The sequence below is a fragment of the Daucus carota genome, chromosome 4 (assembly GCF_001625215.2).
Source record: "Daucus carota subsp. sativus chromosome 4, DH1 v3.0, whole genome shotgun sequence".
NCBI lineage: Eukaryota > Viridiplantae > Streptophyta > Magnoliopsida > Apiales > Apiaceae > Daucus > Daucus carota.
In genome coordinates this window covers 49070418-49090030 of record NC_030384.2, presented here as the reverse complement: position 1 = coordinate 49090030, position 19613 = coordinate 49070418, and the positions used below count along the sequence as shown (strand labels likewise).

Below are 19613 nucleotides of genomic sequence, written 5' to 3'. Positions count from 1 at the left end.
CTAAGCTTATAATTTAATATTTGTTAACATTTTGCTATTTAATTTTCCATTCTCCTTTATTTGTTCTATACTGCGATAATGTTCCCGTGAATGGAGGGAGTTGATTTTTTAGTTAAAAATTATCGTAAGAATTGCGCGAAATCATTGACATATGGTCATATCATGTTTTGCCAATTACAATGAAAACGACTTCAACACCAGATATACTATTGATAGAATTAAATTTTGGACCCGCAACTTAATTATAAGGTAATTTATTGAACAACCACCTTCTTAGCGTGAATATGTATGAAATTTTTTGTCATTGATATAATATTTTTTGATTACTGATAAATATATTTAACTATGCATAAATTTAAAGATCATAAATAAAAATATTTTAAAAATATTAATCCAAATTTCAACTTACAAAGATGATTAACTAAAAAGTTATGATAGTTTCTATTATATAGTCAACCAATCTAAATAATAATTTAAAGTCGAAACATCATATATAAAATGGAAGAAATGATTAATTTCTGATCATTTGTCACACACTTGTGTTATTTATTTTACATTTTAGGATCAAAGTGATAAATTATTATGAAAAAGTATTTTTAAACATAATTATCAATTTTTAAAATAATTTTTTATGTTAAGAAAAATTAAATTATTTATCATATATTTTTTTAAAAAAAGTTTAGAATATTGCTAAAAGATGCTATTAACAACTAAATCAACCATTAGCTATTCATGCTTTCACTCAGTTTTGTTTCCGCATGAATTTATAACAAAGGTGAAAAGTGAATCCTTGACTTTTCTTCGTACACACAAAAAACAGTACTCCTGGTGGTCGTGGACTGCTTCACGCAGCTGTAAACAAGCCACACCCACATTTGATATTGCACATGAATGAATTCAATGACTTTAGTGCCCTCGGATGGGAACCTACATTTACAACCAACGATGAATAATACTAAATATTTCAAATTATTTTTCGTAAAAGTAAATTTATTAATTTGAGATGATTATATAATTACATTGGTGAAAATGATGTAGCTTTAAAGGGTCTAAAGGATCATGTTTATTTAGTGACTCGATTTTAAGATGACACAATAAAATTTGAAAAATTTTTGGAAATAAAATTAGGATACATAGTATTTTCTAAATTTATTTTATTATAATTATTAATGACATATTCATGTAATTGTATTTATTTTTGGTAATTTTTCTATATATTTATAGAATTTTGAGTTTACATATTAAAAATATATGAAATAACACATTGAATCCAATTTCTAACTGTATCTCGCGCACATATTTCATTTTAGTGTCGGAATAACTCTAATCTTAACCAAACAGGTGTTATGTATTTTAAACCGCACACCTCTTTAAAGTTAATTTTGATGATTTTGGAGTTTGCTGAAAAAAATAAAATAAACGAGTTCATGTATATGAAATCAAACAAATATTCGTTATAATATTTTAACCCTGGTTTACGGCTAAAGGTTATAATAGTAACTTGATTTGTTCTTGTTGACCACAAAAAACACAAAGTCTTGTATCAGCAGTACTTAATTCTGTCAGAGATTACTTGTATTTTAGATCCATGACTCCCCTTCTTTTGTTCACATATTGTCATCAATCTTAAACGCTTGCACAAATATCTATGAAACCCTGCTCTCCTTCTTGAAAAGCTATGCATTTCCAGAAGAAACTATGTTCTCAAGCCTTGCATATCTACATACTTTGCTTTTTCATCAGCACCTGCAGAAGCTTTGGAGCTGACACCATAGCTGCAAACCAGACAATCTCAGGGGACCAGACCATTGTGTCATCAGGTGAAAACTTCAAGCTTGGTTTCTTCAAACCAGGTAAATCTTCTAAGTACTATGTTGGTATTTGGTACAATAAAGTTTCTACTCAGACTGTAGCTTGGATAGCTAATAGAGAAAAGCATGTTTCTGATAAGTACTCTTCACAGTTGAGGATTGAGAATGGTAATTTAGTACTTGTTGATGAGTCTAAGAATGTTGTTTGGTCCACAAATGTGAGTTCTAGTGGTTCTAATTTGGAAGCTGTGCTTCTTGATGATGGGAATTTGGTTTTGAGAGATGGGAGAAAAGGTGTATTTTGGCAAAGTATAGATGATCCATCACACACATGGTTGCCTGGTGGTAAAATTGCGTATGATAAGCGGACGGATGAGAAACAGCTTTTAACTTCTTGGAAAAATAAGGATGATCCCTCACCTGGGTTGTTTTCGTTAGAGCTTGATCCGGAGGGGAATCAGTATATTATTAAGTGGAATAGGTCGATACAATATTGGACTAGTGGACCTTGGAATGGGCAGATTTTTAGTTTGGTACCTGAAATGAGAGCGAACTACATATATAATTTTAGCTATGTTAATAATGCGAGTGAGGCTTACTTTACTTATGATCTTTATGATAATAATACTATATCAAGATTTATTATGGATTATTCTGGTCAAGTTAAGCAACTCACATGGCTGGAGCCTTCTAAGCAGTGGAACTTGTTTTGGTCTCAACCAAGACAACAGTGTGAAGTTTATGCGTTTTGTGGGGCTTATGGTGCTTGTCAGAATTCGTTGCCGTTTTGTAATTGTTTGCCTGGTTTCAAAGAAAGGTTTGGAGATGATTGGAATTTGAATGATTACTCGGGTGGATGTGAGAGGCAAATGGAATTGAATTGTGGAAATACTGGCACAACTGATAAGAAAAAGGATAAGTTTCTAATGCAGCCTAATATGGGGTGGACGAGCACTACTCCTAATTCGGCATTGCCTGCAAATGCTAAACCACAGACTGTGGCTGCTAGAAGTGATAAGGAATGTGAATCCACCTGTTTGAGTAATTGTTCTTGCACGGCTTATACGTTTGACAATGATAAGTGTTTAATTTGGACGGGGGACATCATGAACTTGCAACAGCTTCCTGCAAATGATAATAATGGGAAAGCCATTTATATTAGACTCTCTTCACAAGCGCCGGAGTTCTCTGGTGGTAAAAATAATAAGGGGGTTGTCATTGGTGCAGTTGTTGGTGCAGTAATAGTGATATTCCTTGTAGGTCTTGTTTTGTTTGTGCTTATTAGGCGGAGAAGATTTTCTGGAACTAGTAAGGCTGAGGGCGCTCTGATGGCATATGTTTACAGAGATTTGCAAAGTGCAACGAAGAATTTCTCGGAGAAGTTGGGGGGAGGAGGGTTTGGTTCTGTATTTAAGGGAACATTGCCCGATTCAACTGTAATAGCTGTGAAGAAGCTGGAAGGGATCAGCCAAGGAGAGAAACAATTTCGAACAGAAGTCAGCACAATTGGGACCATTCAGCATGTGAATCTTGTTCGTCTTCGTGGCTTTTGCTCGGAAGGGAATAAGAAGTTGTTAGTATATGATTACATGCCAAATGGCTCTCTGGATTCCCAACTCTTCTATGACAAGAGAGACAAAGTAATGGACTGGAAAACGCGATACCAAATTGCCCTGGGGACAGCCAGGGGGTTGGTTTATCTCCATGAGAAATGCAGGGAGTGCATCATACATTGTGATATAAAGCCAGAAAACATCCTTCTAGATGCAGAGTTCTGTCCGAAAGTGGCAGATTTTGGTTTAGCAAAGCTGGTTGGGCACGATTTTAGTAGGGTTTTGACAACCATGAGAGGGACAAGAGGATACCTTGCACCAGAATGGTTATCAGGAGTCGCTGTGACAGCAAAGGCCGATGTCTACAGCTATGGAATGATGGTATTTGAATTTGTATCAGGAAGGCGAAACACAGAGCAGTATGCAGATGGAAAAGTGACATTCTTCCCGTCTTGGGCTGCAAGTGTAACAATCGATGGAGGTGACATTCTTAGTCTATTGGACCCCAAGTTGGACAGAAATGCTGATGTGGAAGAAGTAACAAAATTATGTCGAGTTGCTTGCTGGTGTATTCAGGATGATGAGAGCATAAGGCCGTCTATGAGTCAAATAGTTCAAATTCTTGAAGGCGTTTCAGAGGTGAATGTGCCACCAAACCCGAGAAATCTCCAAGTTTTTATTGATAACGAGGAGGAGGTAGTTTTCTTCACCGAGTCGTCCTCAACTCAGTCTTCCCAAACAAAGAGCAATCACTCAACAACTTCATCTCAGGCAAAGAGCACATCCGCAGAAAGTTCGAATGTTTGAAAAAACAGCTGCTTCTGTATCTGGTTCTGCTGTGGCTTGTAAATTCACCACAGCCTTTTACTTCAGTTTGGCTTAGTATAAGAGCCTGATATATCATGCTGTATAGTCTAGTATGTGGGAATAACTTATTAAAGAGTTAAATGCATAATGTGTACCTGAACTATGCGTCTTGTGCATACTGTGTACCTCAACTATCAATTTGACATTTTGTGTACCTCATGTTAATGATATGGTGCAATGTGTGTGCTAGACCATAACGGCCGTTAACTCCGTCAATTTTCTTCTACTTTTGAATATAGCATTTCAATTTTTCGAATTAGCGTGAGGAATACAGTTGTACACCAGTAACAAATGTTACTTGTACACATTTATGTTATTTATTATTTTTTATGCATATATTGAAATTTTGAAAAATCAATTATGATATATTTGTTTTGTATAAAAATTTTATCAAACTAAATTTTAATCTAAAATAAAAATTTAAAATTTTGGATCAATTATAATTATAGTTATTTTATATACTAATAAACGCATAAAAAAATCAAATATAAATTAAAATAGGTAAATACCAATATATATATATATATATTTAGTATAAATTATTCTAATTCCCTCAAAATAAATTACACACTTTATAGTATACCTCAAAATAAATTAATTGAACAACCTCTATAAATTTTGACTTTATATTGAAATTTTATTTTATAGTTCTATAATGACGAACAATATTATTAATTATTTAAGTAATTTAATTAGTCACCATACTTTACAAATAATCAAAATTTAAAATAATTCTTATGAATCTTTATACATTTTAATTATTAAATAATTTCTTAAATTATGAAGTTAATTCAAAAAGAATGATAATTTCATTATCTCCTACTCCATCCGTACGGTTTCTTTTTTTGGACGTCCGACTCATTTTTTTTACATTACAAAACTTTCATAATATAGTTGACGGGTGTCACTACTTTCTCACGTTTTCTCCCTTTTCACACTATTTTTACTTCATTATCTCTCTTATACACAGAGTATTAAAAATCAATGGGTTCCACTACTTTCCCCGTTTTTCTTTCTTAACCTTCACATGTAAAGAATTGGATGGGATGGAGTGAGTATAGTTTAAATAAAAATCTTACATGAAATTTATAAATTGTAATTTATGAGAATCTCGAAAAATAATTTGCATATATGTAAAGACTTGATGAATTTATAATACAAATAAAAATTATATAGATTATGTTAAAAATCCTAAATAATGAAAATAATTATATTTGCTGAAACACAAAAATATTCTACTTATTTCTATATTTGTCAAACTGTATAAATAATTTTAACATTATTTATTATCATATTAAAACGATATATTTCATTCATGATATCTTGAAAAATACTCTTTCCATTTCAAAAATAATCATTTTGAATTTTTTCACCTAATTTGAGGTGTTATCTCCCGCTCTTAATCTGTATTATACTATTAAAACTGAAATTTTATAAGTTTGGTCGATCGGTATTTGAGTTTATAAATTTATTTAATTTATAACATATTTTAAGAGATTTCTTATTACTTTTAAGACATACTTAAACATTTTCATTAAACTAATCTCTTTAAGTCAATATTTGATTAATTTTTCGACGGTATGAACTATTGAGAATCTGTTCAATAAATTAAATAAAAAAGTTATTAACACACTCACTTTTCTCAAAAAAAACACACACTCACTAAAGAATAAATTTTTGGATACACATTAAATAATTGAACTTTTCTTAAAAACTCTTGCTTTCGCTAGACCTTGTTTTTGGTTATTTTCTTTTTTTTTTCTTTATCCGGGATTGCTAGATAACTGCATATTAGAAGGGGGTATGGATCGGGGAAAGAAGGCAAAACGGATGGAAAAGCCGTGTATATGCAGAGACCATCTGACAAATTAACGGCAGTTAACTAAAGTTAACAGAAGTACACATATTGCACGTAATTGAATACTTGGAGTACACAATATCTCCAATTGATAGTTTAGGTACACAATGTGCATATAGTGTATAGTTTAAGTACACATTTTGTATTTAACTCCTTATTAAATTGTAAAATTGCAAAAATAACTGTAGATCTGTGATCACAATAATTTACAAGAGTATTTCTTTGTCACTGGATCGCCAATTATAGCATGAGAAATCAATCATAGTTAATAGATATGGGATTAGGGGCATGAAACGATAATGATTTAATATCTCAAAGAAGTAATATGTCCGTTGGGATGAGATTTTCTTTCTATAATACATTAACAATCCAAGTATTTCTAGTTTTGAATTTAATTTATTTCACAAACACTAAAGAATCGTGAAGTAGACTCGCAAGAAAATTTGTAGTTCTTTTCATATTTTGTTCTTACGGGTTTAAAATCGAAAGCCAACTAATTGAAACCATACTCATGTTTTTGAGACCCAAATCAATCTGCTGATCTAGTTACGATTTCGGTTTTCAAACCTAAATTGATTAGACGACTTAGTTACGATTTCGGTTTTCAAATTAAAAATCAAAATTACATTTATTAAAAAAGAATTCGAAAATTACCTTGTAATTTCTGTGATTTTTATCTTGTAATCGCACTATGCTGAATGCTCCCCCTCAAGAAACACACTTATAGTGTACGGATAAACGGTAAGAGCATCTCCAACGGTGTTGGCTATAATCGTTGGCTAAATTGGACCTGTAAGACATTATGTAAAATTTGCTGAACCTGTAATACATTTTGCTTCAATGGTATTGGCTATATTGGTTGGCTATAATTTAAAAATAGTATGTTATTAATATTTTAGATTGTTAAAATAGAATATATCAGTTTAATATAGTAATAAATGATGTGCAATCTTCCTACAGATTTCTTACAGACCTGTAGAGGTTCGACAAATTTAGCCATCCATAAGAGGTTGGCTAAAATTATAGACAACAGGTTCACGTGGTTGGAGTGCTATTTTTTCAGGACATTGGCTATATTTTTTAATTTTGGAATGCCAACTCATTTTTTAGACAAGGGCTTTGTATGGTTGGAGATGCTCTAACCGCAACTTAAAAAAATCTAGCAGCTGGTTTTTTTTTCCCCTAATTTAGCAGCTGGTTTTTAAAATAAACAGTTAAAAACTTTCAAAAAAAAAATAAACAGTTAAAAAATGATCACATATAAAAATGAAAAAACACAATTTAGCGGGCCAAAGGGTAGCCTGGGCCCTGGTGCCGTGGTGCGTAAGGATCAAGTCCAGTGATAATATTTTAATTTTAATCCCTACAAAAGCTGAATAACCCAAACATCCTTTAGCGGGCCGGTCACCGCCAGCATTTAAGGCCAATATATTTTTTTTGACAAAAAGGCCCATTTATATTATGTCTTTTGTTTTACCTTCTGATTTTTGATATGTAAATCAAGCTTAGCATCTAATAAAATTTCCAGATCGGAATATAAAACAATATGAAAGATTAGACAAAAAAATTAAGCTAAAATTATTAAATTATATTTTATCTTATTTTGAATTCCAATACTCCAATAGAATTTGGACCTATAATAATTATGTATTCAGTTAGAATTTTATAGAAATTTTGTCTCTACAAAAATTTAAACTATAAGTTAAAACTTGATACTATCAGATCATAAATTTAATATGTGTGGAGGTATTCAACCATATTCTGTATTTAAAATGGATCATAAATTCTAATGGGCGGTTTTTTAACTCATAATGAATTTTACAAATCACCGATTTTGTAAGTAATATATATGAACTTCTTCACGTATAGATCCAAAATATTTTGATTAATTTAAAACTCAACTTTACTCCATGCGGTAAATTACTGATAATTTATTTAAATATAAACTTTTATAAGTTATTTTAGATAGACCAGTTAAGATACCGTTGTACAAAATGCACAGTGCACGTTCTTTTATATTTTGGATGATACATAATAATTAATCAGGGCACACACTAACAACTAGTTTTTGATGAGGGGATTTTTTGAATCCACCATTTAGCTAAAAAGTGGTTGTTAGTGTGTGAATTATAGGTTTTTGCTGAAAAATATTAGTAGTTAAATACATATTAGTTTCTTACACTTTCATTGCCAGATACCTCTACCCTTATATTTTACACTCGGATATTACAATAATGGTTCATTTATTCAGATATATTAATTTAATTCTTGCTCATCGCAATATGCTTCTAGGCCTAGCTCCTCTCCAAAATCATATCCCGTTAGACTCGTCTTCTCTATCATCTATGATTGCACGACAAGAGATTTGTAACATAACCAATATGTGAGCGCCCGGCCACACCACGGGAGAAATATTAGAATGGTACCAAGAGACATGCACAAAATGATCAAAGAAAACAAGAAACACAGAGGATGTAAAGCTAGAGAGGCAGCCAAATGCATTAATGAGACTTTGGGAATTCATGTGAACCCCTTTGGCCCTCCCTACTAAATTCCTTCTGCAAATTTTATCTCTAACTTGAGCCCTTTCTCAATTCATATCATATCTACCCCTCATATATATTTCCCAATATTACTAGTTGTATTTATGCCTTGGTTTCGTACCTTCTGTTGAGCCCCTGCTGCATGCATGTGATCCGGACTCTCATCCAGAGCCACTGATTTCTAATTTAATGCATGTTTTTGGTCTCCCTGCGTCACTGGAAACAGCTTCTTGTCACTACAAACAGCTTCTTTTAATTCCGCTGTCTTTTATTTCGCACCTCAATTTAATTCGTCGAAAACTACAAAGTGTTCCGATGATTGTAGTACATGATTTTACATGTTTTACTGCTCGAGGTTGTCACACTTGCTTTTAATATGAAATATACTGTAACAGGTTTTGGTTTAACGAGTTCGAGTTCGAGTTTGAGTTTTTTTCTTGCGGCTGGCTTGTTAAAAATAAACGACAAGTTGATCGAACTTGGCTCATTTAATTCAAAAGACGAGTCGAGCATGATTTAGACGAGCCGATCAAGCAACTCGTTTTTAGTTACACTCAAACAAATATAATGTTGTGATTGAAATCCGCTCATATATGAATTGAGTTTGACTCTGACAGATTGTGATCGAGTGGAGTTGAGTCGAGTCGGTGATGATAACCAACCTCGAGCCTGACCTCGGGCATTTCATCACAAATAACAGCCCTGCATTATGTATCGTATACTTATCACTTATCCCTAAATTCCCTATTACAAGGAATTCATGCGAATATTAGTAAAATTTCTTTTTTTTTTGTCAGGTATTAATTTCATTCTTAAATGAAAAAACATGCATAATTTTTCTAAAACTGATAGATAGATGCCAGTTTGCTGCAAACAGTGTCAAGGAAAATGGCGCCAATGTATTTAACCATCCGAGGAGCATTTAGCTGCACGCCTGCTCCAGTAGAAACTAGAAACTCCTACTACTAGCAACTCAATCAAAACAATCTCTCCCTCTCTCTCTCTCTCACACAGACTCTCTGAGTCTCTGCTTGTTGCAGTGTCCTCGAAAGCAAAAGTCCAAAAATGACAGACTATATAGTAATCAGAAAACAAACATTTAATGAAAAATAGCCCTCTCATTATTTACACCATTTCCATAAGAAGAAGAAAATGAATTGCACCATGTTCCCAGACCTAACGTTTCGGATGTAAAATTAATAATTGTGGTAATGTACTTCTCGCATACATACTTGCTGTACAATCTCGCAATTAATTTGGAAAGGACCTTCCGGAAAATGTTTGTTTACTTGTCAACTCACAACTTAAATTCTCTACTTACCCATCTTGAATTCTTGACCACCATCATACAGATCACAGACCAACACAGAAATGATTATATGTGATGAGGGTGGAAGGCATTCTTGAACCTTAAAATTTGCTAAATTCTCTTTGCTCATTTGCTGTATGATGGTTGAGGTTATTTTAATCGCGCGGTCAGCTATTTCCATACCCCTCTGTTTTTTAATATATGATGTTTGATTTTTTGACACACACTTTTAAGTTTTAAGTATTTTGATCGGGCAGTTAAAAATATTATTTTGAAATTTTTTTCTGAATAATAATATATAATCTAAATTTTAATTAACAAAAAAAATCAATTAAAAGTAATAATTTTTATTATCCGGATAACTCACTTGAAAGATACGTGCCCAAGTCAAAAGTGTGATGTAAAACAAAACAGAGGGAGTACTAGAATTCGATGCTTGTTACAAATTTAAGAAACCCATATGAATAATGACTAGGCCCGTAATTCGAGTTGCTCGCGAGCGCTCGAGCTCAACTCGTTTAATAAGACTGGAACTGGTTCGAGCTAGTATACAAGCCTAAGTCGAACAAGATTTTATACCCGTGTAATTAAATGAGCCGGCTTGACTAGATTTGTAATCCGGATAGACATTTTGGCTTTTAAACAAGCCAGCTCGTCCGACTTGATTAGCTTCGGTTTGAATTATGCTCGACCCGAAATTCGGCTTGAATTATGCTCGACCTTAAATTCGGCTTGCTCAACCCGAATTACAGCCCTAGTGGTAACATTGCTGACTTGTTTAATCTCAGTTTGAATTACGCTCGGCTCGAAACTTGGTTCGCTCGGCCTGAGTTGCAACCCTAGTGATGACCATGTCGTCATGAGAGGAAAAAAAATTATGCGTGTTAATTAAGCATGGATTCGAAGACCTGTGAATCGTCTGAATTCAAATCTGGGCTGGTTAGGGTGAGGGTACTTTCGGACTAGTAACTGGGGTATTTTTTGACTGCTGAAAAAAATCTTGGACTCCCCGAAATAGAAAAAAGCAAGGATTGGAATATATTCAGCAATGTAAAGAGCCTGTCCTGCTGCTACTAGCTGCTAGTGAGAGTAACAAAAGTTACTCCTGCAGATGCACAGTAATTATGCGTCTATCTATGTTTGAAATGGTAATTTAGTGTCTAAATTCTAATGCAGTGGTCCATTTCTGTATTAATACAGAGATCTCATTGGCGTGGGCATATTTGTGGGATAGAGACATGTCTTGAGCAGATATAGGGACCATCAGATGCTTCTCCGTGATATCATGTATCAACTGCACCCCTCTTTACTCTGTCTGATTTAATCCAACCGATTATGAATCCCCAACTTGAACCAATAAAAACTAGCTAGTGATGTGATTCACAATTGCTTAGGTATCTTCTCCGAAGAACTCAGGGTGTTACGAGAAAAACTTACCATGATCATTATAAGTCACTCTAAATGAAAAGTTCTCCTAAATCATCGAAATGTTAAGAGGAGAGCTTGTCAGTATCATATTGTGTTGTAAATAGAATCTTAGAGAATAGAAGTGCAACAACCGTCTCGACAAGACAAAGTTGTAATTAACAAATGACGCGATCTTATGATTCTCTACCGTCGTGTTTTGATTCGATTTTTCATAAAAAGAAAGTGGAGCATTCTTGTACAAATTGCTAGGGGTATAACAATAAACATTCTTGGTAGTGGCTGTATACAAAGATCTGCAAATATTTATGAGAATGACTTTAACATTGAGACTGTGCACACCTACACAAGTGATGCTTGAAGAAGACAAAAACACAAATAAGATACTCCATGAACCCATTTAATGTGCTACATTTTTTCAGGCCAAGGACTATGAACATCAATTCTCTTGGACAAAGATACCACAACAGCTATCAATCATTTCCATGTTTTTTCTTTATTGTTAAGCATTTTCCTTTCTTACAGGCCAAGAATTTGAAAAGGCGCAAGAAACCAAAGTGGCTATTAATCATGAACCGAGTGAGTACATTAGGTACCGTTTAATGTACATTATTCCACCCTGGTACAACATCATTAGCCTTAATTTGAATATAAATTTCTTCTTGTTTTTTTTTATACAAAATTTCCTTAGTTATAGACTCCTTCGGCTTTCGATAGAGGCTCCTGTGATTGTTATTTAGCTTGCTTTGCTTATAAGCAGTGGTGAATGTGAGAAAGCTGAAACGTTTCATCGCTTCTGAAACTGCTTAGAGTAATCTTTTGTCGCTTAAAGTCCCCCCGGGCTTCTGTGTTAATTGTTGTGTCACTAATTAGACCGGTGCTGCAGTCGGAGCTGGAGCTAGACCAATCACGGTCAAGTACATTCACGGCAGTGTTTGTGTTTGAGCTTGCGCCAATATCTAACATCGATTCATAGCTTTCCGCTGCTATTTCTTCCATTACTTCATTGCATTTTGATAAATTAGCCTGCAATGTAAATAATTATTTCAAATGTTACTTCTAACCTCAACATAAAATCACTGTAATTGCAATTGTCGTACAAAAAAAAAATATTCACACCTTATTTACATAGGAACAAGTTGAAATTGAGTCTCTAAAGGATGAAAATTGCAAGGGAAATAGCTCATGGGAAGCAGAGAGTAGAGCTGATGCTGCAACTATGGATGGCCTGAACTCAAGTATCTTCATTTCTGTTGCACATTAACAAGACCACAGAGATGTTATTAGTTTTTGGGTGACAATTGTTCTATGTCAAGTAAATAAATATATTCAACGGTTCTGCGATAGTTCGTTAATTAACGTGATATTCAAAAAATCCGGTAATTTTATAGATCTCTAAACATCTCCGATATTCTCAATTATTAACACTCGTCCGACTATTTAACATCGGCCTAACAATAAAATCATTATTACCCGATTTTCGATCCCAAAACACATGTCTTCACGGTGTAATATGGCATAAACATTTAATAAAGTTACATTTAAAAAAAATTAAATATTGCATAAAGGTTGAGTAAAGTAAAATTACCATGTTGAGAGTCGAAGATAATTTGTGTGGCTCGGGCTTGAAGTGCTTCAGTCAATGGCGGGTCTTTGAGTTGAAAAAACGAAAGAAAGAAAGAGAGGAAAGAGAACGGAGTGATTGTACGCATCTGCCAGTTGAGACCTCCCAATATCAACAACTCCATACGTCGGACGCTTTGTTTGTCAAACATTAAACCACCCTCATTCTACACATTATACACACACATGTTACATCAGTGTCGGAATCATGATTTCGAGATAGTCGGGTCTAAAAATATGTATCGTTAATTTTTGGTTCGACAATGTATTAGATTAATATATTCTCACCTGTATACAATCGAGAGAGAATTCTGTCTTACTCATCTTTAGAGCTAAGGAAACACAAGAAACGGCAAGTAGCCTCAACATCCATGGCTTCGCATCCTACATTTATATAAATACATGCACATAAATATTTCATTATTACAATGTAGCCGAACAAATCTACTAAACAAATTATCTATATTTTTATTTTTAAAATAATTAAACACGCTCACGTACCTGATTAACAATACGTCCGGTAGAAACGAACCGATGGAGGTAATCGATGGCAAGGTAAGACAACACAGGATCAAACTTGTGAGATAACTGCAAGATAAGAGAGATAGTTTCCCGGCGACTATTGTTAGAAATGCAGGTGTTATTTGACTGTCTGATTTGTAGCTGAGACTCCATGTCGAAAAGAGAAGTATCGAATTTGAGAGACTGAGAATTGTTAGTAGAATTAGCACTAGGCATTAGCAATGAGAAGTCCAGGTTGAGTTGTGAATCCATGGTTTCAAGGGATTTGTTGAAGGAGAGAAATGGTTTTGACTTTGGTTCAGACAGGACTTTGTGAGTGTTTTGTAATAGAGGGGGACTGCTACTACTTATCCATGACAACTGAGAAGATGAAAAGGTAGGGTGCAGTTATATAATGTATACAGCTGCGACATGTATTTGTTCCCCCGTTTTTTATTTATTGCAGTTTGCATGAAATATGTATATTGTGTGCACAAGAGTCAACTGAACATGTATCATCACAAATATTTATATTCTAACGACTCACACACACAACTAGATCTGTGTATTCTCTCGATTTTAAAATATGATGTAGCTTGAATTTTTTCCACAAAATTCTAAATTTTTTCACTGTATTCAGTGTTCTAAAAATTCCCGATTTAACCGATTAATTTCCGATTAATCCCCTGCAAAATTGGCCACCGATTCGATTTCTGAAATCCGATTAATCCTTATATATTTCTTAATCGAAGTATATATGATAAATTATTAAAATTAAAATATTATATTACTTTAAATATGAATAATTTTAGAGAGTTTATGAATATAGTAAATATATTAGTTACTAAATAGCTAATATAATAATAACTAAATATTAAATAATATTTTAATATTAAAATAAATTCGATTTTCACTCCGATTAATCCTTCCGATTAATCCCCGATTCCTGATTAATCCCTGAATCGGTAGCTCAACCGATTAGGTCCGATTCCCGAATTCTGTAACACTGTTGTATTGTTAAAATCATTTTTATAAAATTATTATTTATAATATTAATCATATATTTTTATTCAAAAATAATAATTTTAATTATACGGTCAACCGATTTAAAAGTACATATAAAAATATATCAAAAAATTAATTATTTTGTATTTCAAAATAGAGAGCATCCGACTTATATACATAAAGGGATTACAACTTCATTACAGGTCAGTTTTGTGTTTATATATGAGTTAATTTCAGATTAAATAAATACACATGAAGTTGAATATCTACGTTTGAGGACATGAAATTCAAGTTTCGAATCACTTCTAAGTTGCTTATATCATTTTCGAGTCATGTTCATATTTATCAAAATATATAAGATATAAATCAGATCGAATTTGTAACGAATTTCGGTACCAAATGCGGGGATTTTATTCATGTTACACAGAGAGCTATAGCCTATAGTACATTATTCTTGGTAACAAAAGAAAAAAGGTGCAAAATTCTTTATAGCAACAAAGTACTTTTAACTGCCCAAAGTTACTGACAGATGAGATAAAGATAAATGAGTCCTGACTCATGACTTCAACTTCACTCCTCATCAGGGCTCAGTCTCCCCCCTATCTCAATCCTCTCATGGGGAACCCAATTGACAAGTTAATTAAGCAGACCGATTGCAAAAAATAATATTAAAATATTACAATACGTTCTTAGTTCTTGCACAGAGAGCCTCCAAAACTTTACAACTCTCTGCATCTCGGAGAGATGCCCAAAGAAGTAATAGTGACAAAGCTGAGGCTAGATCGTGTCCGTTGAATTTTCAGACCACTGAACAAACGTTAGATTATCGTAAATAGGACAAACCAATATTAGGTAGGGGCCAGCTTTTGGTTTTACAATAGTCTTTAAACTTGTTGCTTGGTTTTATAATTAAGATTTGATGAATTTGAACATAAAGTATAATAAAACTCCCGGATTGCAAGATCTTGGTGCCTAGTGGTGTGGTTATGTATGTAAAACAAGAATGTTTAAGGGGTTCTTATTTGTTAATTAAGGAGATTAATCAAGGTGGATGCCAGAAGTATCACATTTCCTTCAATGCCACGTGCAAAAGATGCTTGTCCAAACCAAAATGCACAACTGTGAATGTGTGATTTAATTTCTTCACCATCTTAAAATTTTCGGAAAACAAGTTTGACTTAGATTTTGTTCGTTCTGATGGCAAATCTCAGGATCCTTAGCGTTAATCATTATATCACAAACAACTACTTGTTGATAATGATATAATATAAATTTTATAATATAGTAGTAAGCATCACAGTTGGAGTTAAGAAAATGCTTGACACTCAAAATCAGTTCTTTTCTTGACCATCAAATTTTTCAACATCATTCACTCTTTGGCCTTTGCTTAGCTATCAATTTTTTCTACATGATTCATCCAAATAGCAGAGGGAAGAAACATTTGTCAATTATTCTTCACTACATGCATCTCCACTGTGTGAAGCTATATTTATGTTAAGAAAAGGAACAAGTCTAAGTTTGACACCTAAAGAAAATATAGACTAGTCAAAAAATAAGCAAAAAAATGGCCCCAACAATTCCAACTTTTGACATAATTGAATTATAAATTGAGAAATAGTTCTGACATTTTACTTTACGGGATAAAATACATCTGAGCGAGGTCCCATTTCTCTTTCGAGATTAGCAGACTTATCTAGCACATGTCAAGAACATATACCTACTCTTGACAATCGCAACAAAAGGGGTTTGATAGCTTAATGTTGTCCAACTGGGCCCTTAAACACGATCAAACTGCTCTAATTAATCTTGTATTAACTCTTTAATCAAGTTAAACTGAGAGATGCAGCCACTCAATAATTTAAAATTAGACAGATATATAATAACTGAACATCCTTTCGATGCATTACTGTTTTTCTCCCGAACTAATAGTTATATGCAGGGATCTGAAATAGGAATATCTATTTTTATTTATACAAGTTTATCATCTAATGTTTCCTCCTTTATAAAATATATTGTTTCACTTTTCATTTAAAAAATATATTCATGAAATTCAGGAAGTTGCATATATTACATTTTTATCACCGAACTCTTTTTCACTTTTGTACTTTATTTGACATAATGTTAGTACTGTGTTTTCTTAAGCTCATCTTGTGATTAATTAGTGATCATTACAGTGCTTTGAACTGTACTTCATAATTACATCATCACAATCTTTATTTAAGTTGATTATTTCACCACATGTTGACCAAAATAATCGCGAGTTGAACTGTTAACATTTGTAATTAAACAAGTATAATATCTATTTCAATATAGTAAAAGGTTGTTGGTTAATATCGATTGATGTAAAACGTTTTGTGTATTATTAGAGCATATTTAATTTATTAAATTCTAAGTTAAAAATATATAAGATATATCAAAATAAAATTATTAAAGAATATATATAGAAAAATTACTCTCCGATGAGTCATTTATCTTGTCTAATTTTTTATAACATTTATTGAATCTATACACTTTGCAGAAATATACCACATCGTCAATCATCAAACTAAATTTAGTATATTTTATTTATAATAATGTGATTAATAATAACGGAAATTCATTACTATTACTTAGAGCATCTCCAAGAGGCTCTCTAAATGAGCTCTTAACTTCAAATTTAAAGAGCAATGCAAGAATTAGAGCTCCAATGGGCTCCTAGAAGCTCTTTAAAAAATTAAGAGCTTAACATCTCTCCTCTCTTTTAAAGAGCATGTAAGAGCTCTTAACTTCTTTTTCATGAATATAATATTGGTTTCCCTCCAACTTTACTCCCAACAATTCTCTCTTTTTACTTTTCTCTCTCTTTTATATGAATAAAATATGAATAAGGAGCAAGTATAAAGAAGAGCATTGGAGTTGAAATTTTTTTCAACGTCTTAACTCATTAGGAGCCAAATATTATATTATATTTTGAAGAGTGGCTTAAGAGCACCATTGGAGATGCTCTTAGATATCTAATAATTCAATAAAATTTATATAGTCATATTTGATTCTGTAATCTGTTGTCGATTCATCTAACGTATCGGATAATCGAGAAAAGGGGAAAAAAATTGCAGTCACATGATGATTTTATGTACCACGCGATGCTTCGGATACATAAAACATCATCATTATAATTGTGCTAGATGGTAACGTTGTAGACAACTACAGTACGTGGACCTTGTTTCGTCGAAATGGTCAGGCATTCAAAAACCTACATCTATAATTTACTCTACAATGCTCCTTTCCCGAAAGAGCCGATGAAAAGCACCCCATGCCTTTGAGACATCATTCGTTAAATTAATGCACACTGTTCAACTTCTTTTTGTCACACTTCGTTAATTTACAAAAGATTTAACTACTTGTATTTTGCACATAACAATCTTATTAACAATCTTCTTATTGTCAAAATCAAGGCCGTGGGGCTCCATAAAATAATTTAGGTTTCTCGTTTGTGTATCACGAACATTATTAACTACTCCCTCCGTCCCATTTTAACTGCTTTGACTTTTTTGCACGTTTTAAGGTGTTTAAAAAATCACATGTAGACATAATTAATCTTTATAAAATTTATATCAAATAAAAGTTTAGAATCCAAACTTTAATTTGATATAAGAATTTAATATTTTTATTGAGTGTAGATACTATTTTTTTACACCTCAATATACGTGTTAAAAAGTCAAACATCAGTTAAAATGGGACAGAGGGAGTATTATTTTTATTTGGATGAATGAGGTGTATACTTGTATTTATTTAAAAAAATTTCATGCGAAAGTTATCATTAAAAATGATTGTTAGTGTTTGGATATGAACATACTAGAAAATTCAATTAATTTAAGACAATATTTTGAGTTTAGGAGAATTTGACTGTTTATTATTATTATTTTGCCGAACTTGTTTAAGGTTATTGTTGTAGTTATGGCCAAAATTTAATATTCTCTCAATTTCTACATATATTCTAAATAAATATTGTCATTTAGTCTAGAAATAGTGGAAAAAAATCAAAATAATTTATAGAAAAAGCGGAGGAAATAGCTTATTATATGTACACTCGTGGAAACAGTAATAAAAGAACAATGCAGTTCAATTTCAACTTGATTATCAACTTAGAGCGTTCGTCACCGTGTTTATATTTGGGAGGCTTATCCGGCATGTGAAATTAGTTTTATAGTTCTTGAACAATATATCTAGCAACTAGAATGATAATTATTTTTATATATATAAAAAATTTTATAGAAATTTTCTGCTGAATATGAAAAATACTTATTTCAATTGTCTATCTGAAAATCGCTGAACCAGCGAAAAAAACGATGAACATGACCAAAAAATTTAATAACCGCGAGAAACATCATTTAACAACTACTAGTATAAGAGCATCTTCAGCAGATTAGCTATACCATGTCCTAAGTTAAATTTTTGAAGAATATGGACAAAAATTCACTCCAGCAGAATACCTGCTCATTCCCTAAACTTTAGGATCTACTTTTTCCTTCCTCATAAATAAGTAATCCCTAACTCATTCCTCGTTTGTTTTTTAATGATTAAATATCCAACTTTCCACTTTTTGGACACTCTTTGCCATAGAACATAAATAGAGACTATTGTTGGAATTGTCAATCAATATAAAATTCTTATTTTTTAGAATTTGAATTGTTTATTATATAGTTGGAGCACCGCTGGAGATGCTCTAACACTGTATATGGGATAAGTTCTCCAAAACGTATTCATCTCGGGACCAGAGAACCCATCAAACTAAGTATCAAGTTCGCGAGGATTGTAACTATTCTGGGCCGGTTCTTGCTTCACGCAGGCCGCAGCTGAGGCAATTTTCTCTCCCAGCCCAAAAACGTCATTTCACAAGAGTGATTTAGAATATAATAATTTTTTTAATAAATATAATAATTTTTATTAATTTGAAAATATATTATTTTGAGAATTATAAGAGTGTCTTGCATTTACTCTCTTATTGTTCATAAACAAGTTATATATTTTTAAAAATTATATACACAAATATGTAACTTTTTCTGTAAATAAGCACTTCTTTCTGTAATATATAATGTTAAACGTCCTCTAAACTTTTAATTCCAGAAAATAGCAAAT

At 32.5% G+C, this 19613-nt stretch overlaps 2 protein-coding genes across 2 annotated transcripts; one reads left to right on the top strand and one right to left on the bottom strand.

The window, feature by feature from the left end:
• Positions 1–1503: 1503 nt before the first annotated feature.
• On the top strand, positions 1504–4399 carry LOC108218509 (G-type lectin S-receptor-like serine/threonine-protein kinase At2g19130). Its single transcript, XM_017391478.2, has one exon. The coding sequence runs from the start codon at positions 1679–1681 to the stop codon at positions 4169–4171; it is 2493 nt and encodes an 830-aa protein (XP_017246967.1). The 5' UTR covers positions 1504–1678; the 3' UTR covers positions 4172–4399.
• Positions 4400–11907: 7508 nt separating this feature from the next.
• Positions 11908–13932, bottom strand: LOC108216894 (putative cyclin-D6-1). The gene is made up of 5 exons (XM_017389753.2): positions 13491–13932; positions 13278–13373; positions 12955–13156; positions 12486–12616; positions 11908–12392 (listed from the first exon to the last, which is right to left on the bottom strand). Exons 1-5 carry the CDS (start codon positions 13761–13763, stop codon positions 12117–12119), a joined length of 978 nt encoding a protein of 325 aa, XP_017245242.1. The 5' UTR covers positions 13764–13932; the 3' UTR covers positions 11908–12116.
• Between the last annotated feature and the right edge of the window lie 5681 nt (positions 13933–19613).

Coding starts and splice junctions, on each gene's coding strand:
- LOC108218509 (XM_017391478.2), top strand. CDS start 1,679: ATGCATTTCCAGAAGAAACTATGTTCTCAAGCCTTGCATATCTACATA.
- LOC108216894 (XM_017389753.2), bottom strand. CDS start 13,763: ATGGATTCACAACTCAACCTGGACTTCTCATTGCTAATGCCTAGTGCT. Junction 13,374..13,490: donor CCGGACGTATTGTTAATCAG/GTACGTGAGCGT, acceptor ATATAAATGTAG/GATGCGAAGCCATGGATGTT. Junction 12,617..12,954: donor TATCTTCGACTCTCAACATG/GTAATTTTACTT, acceptor AATGTGCAACAG/AAATGAAGATACTTGAGTTC.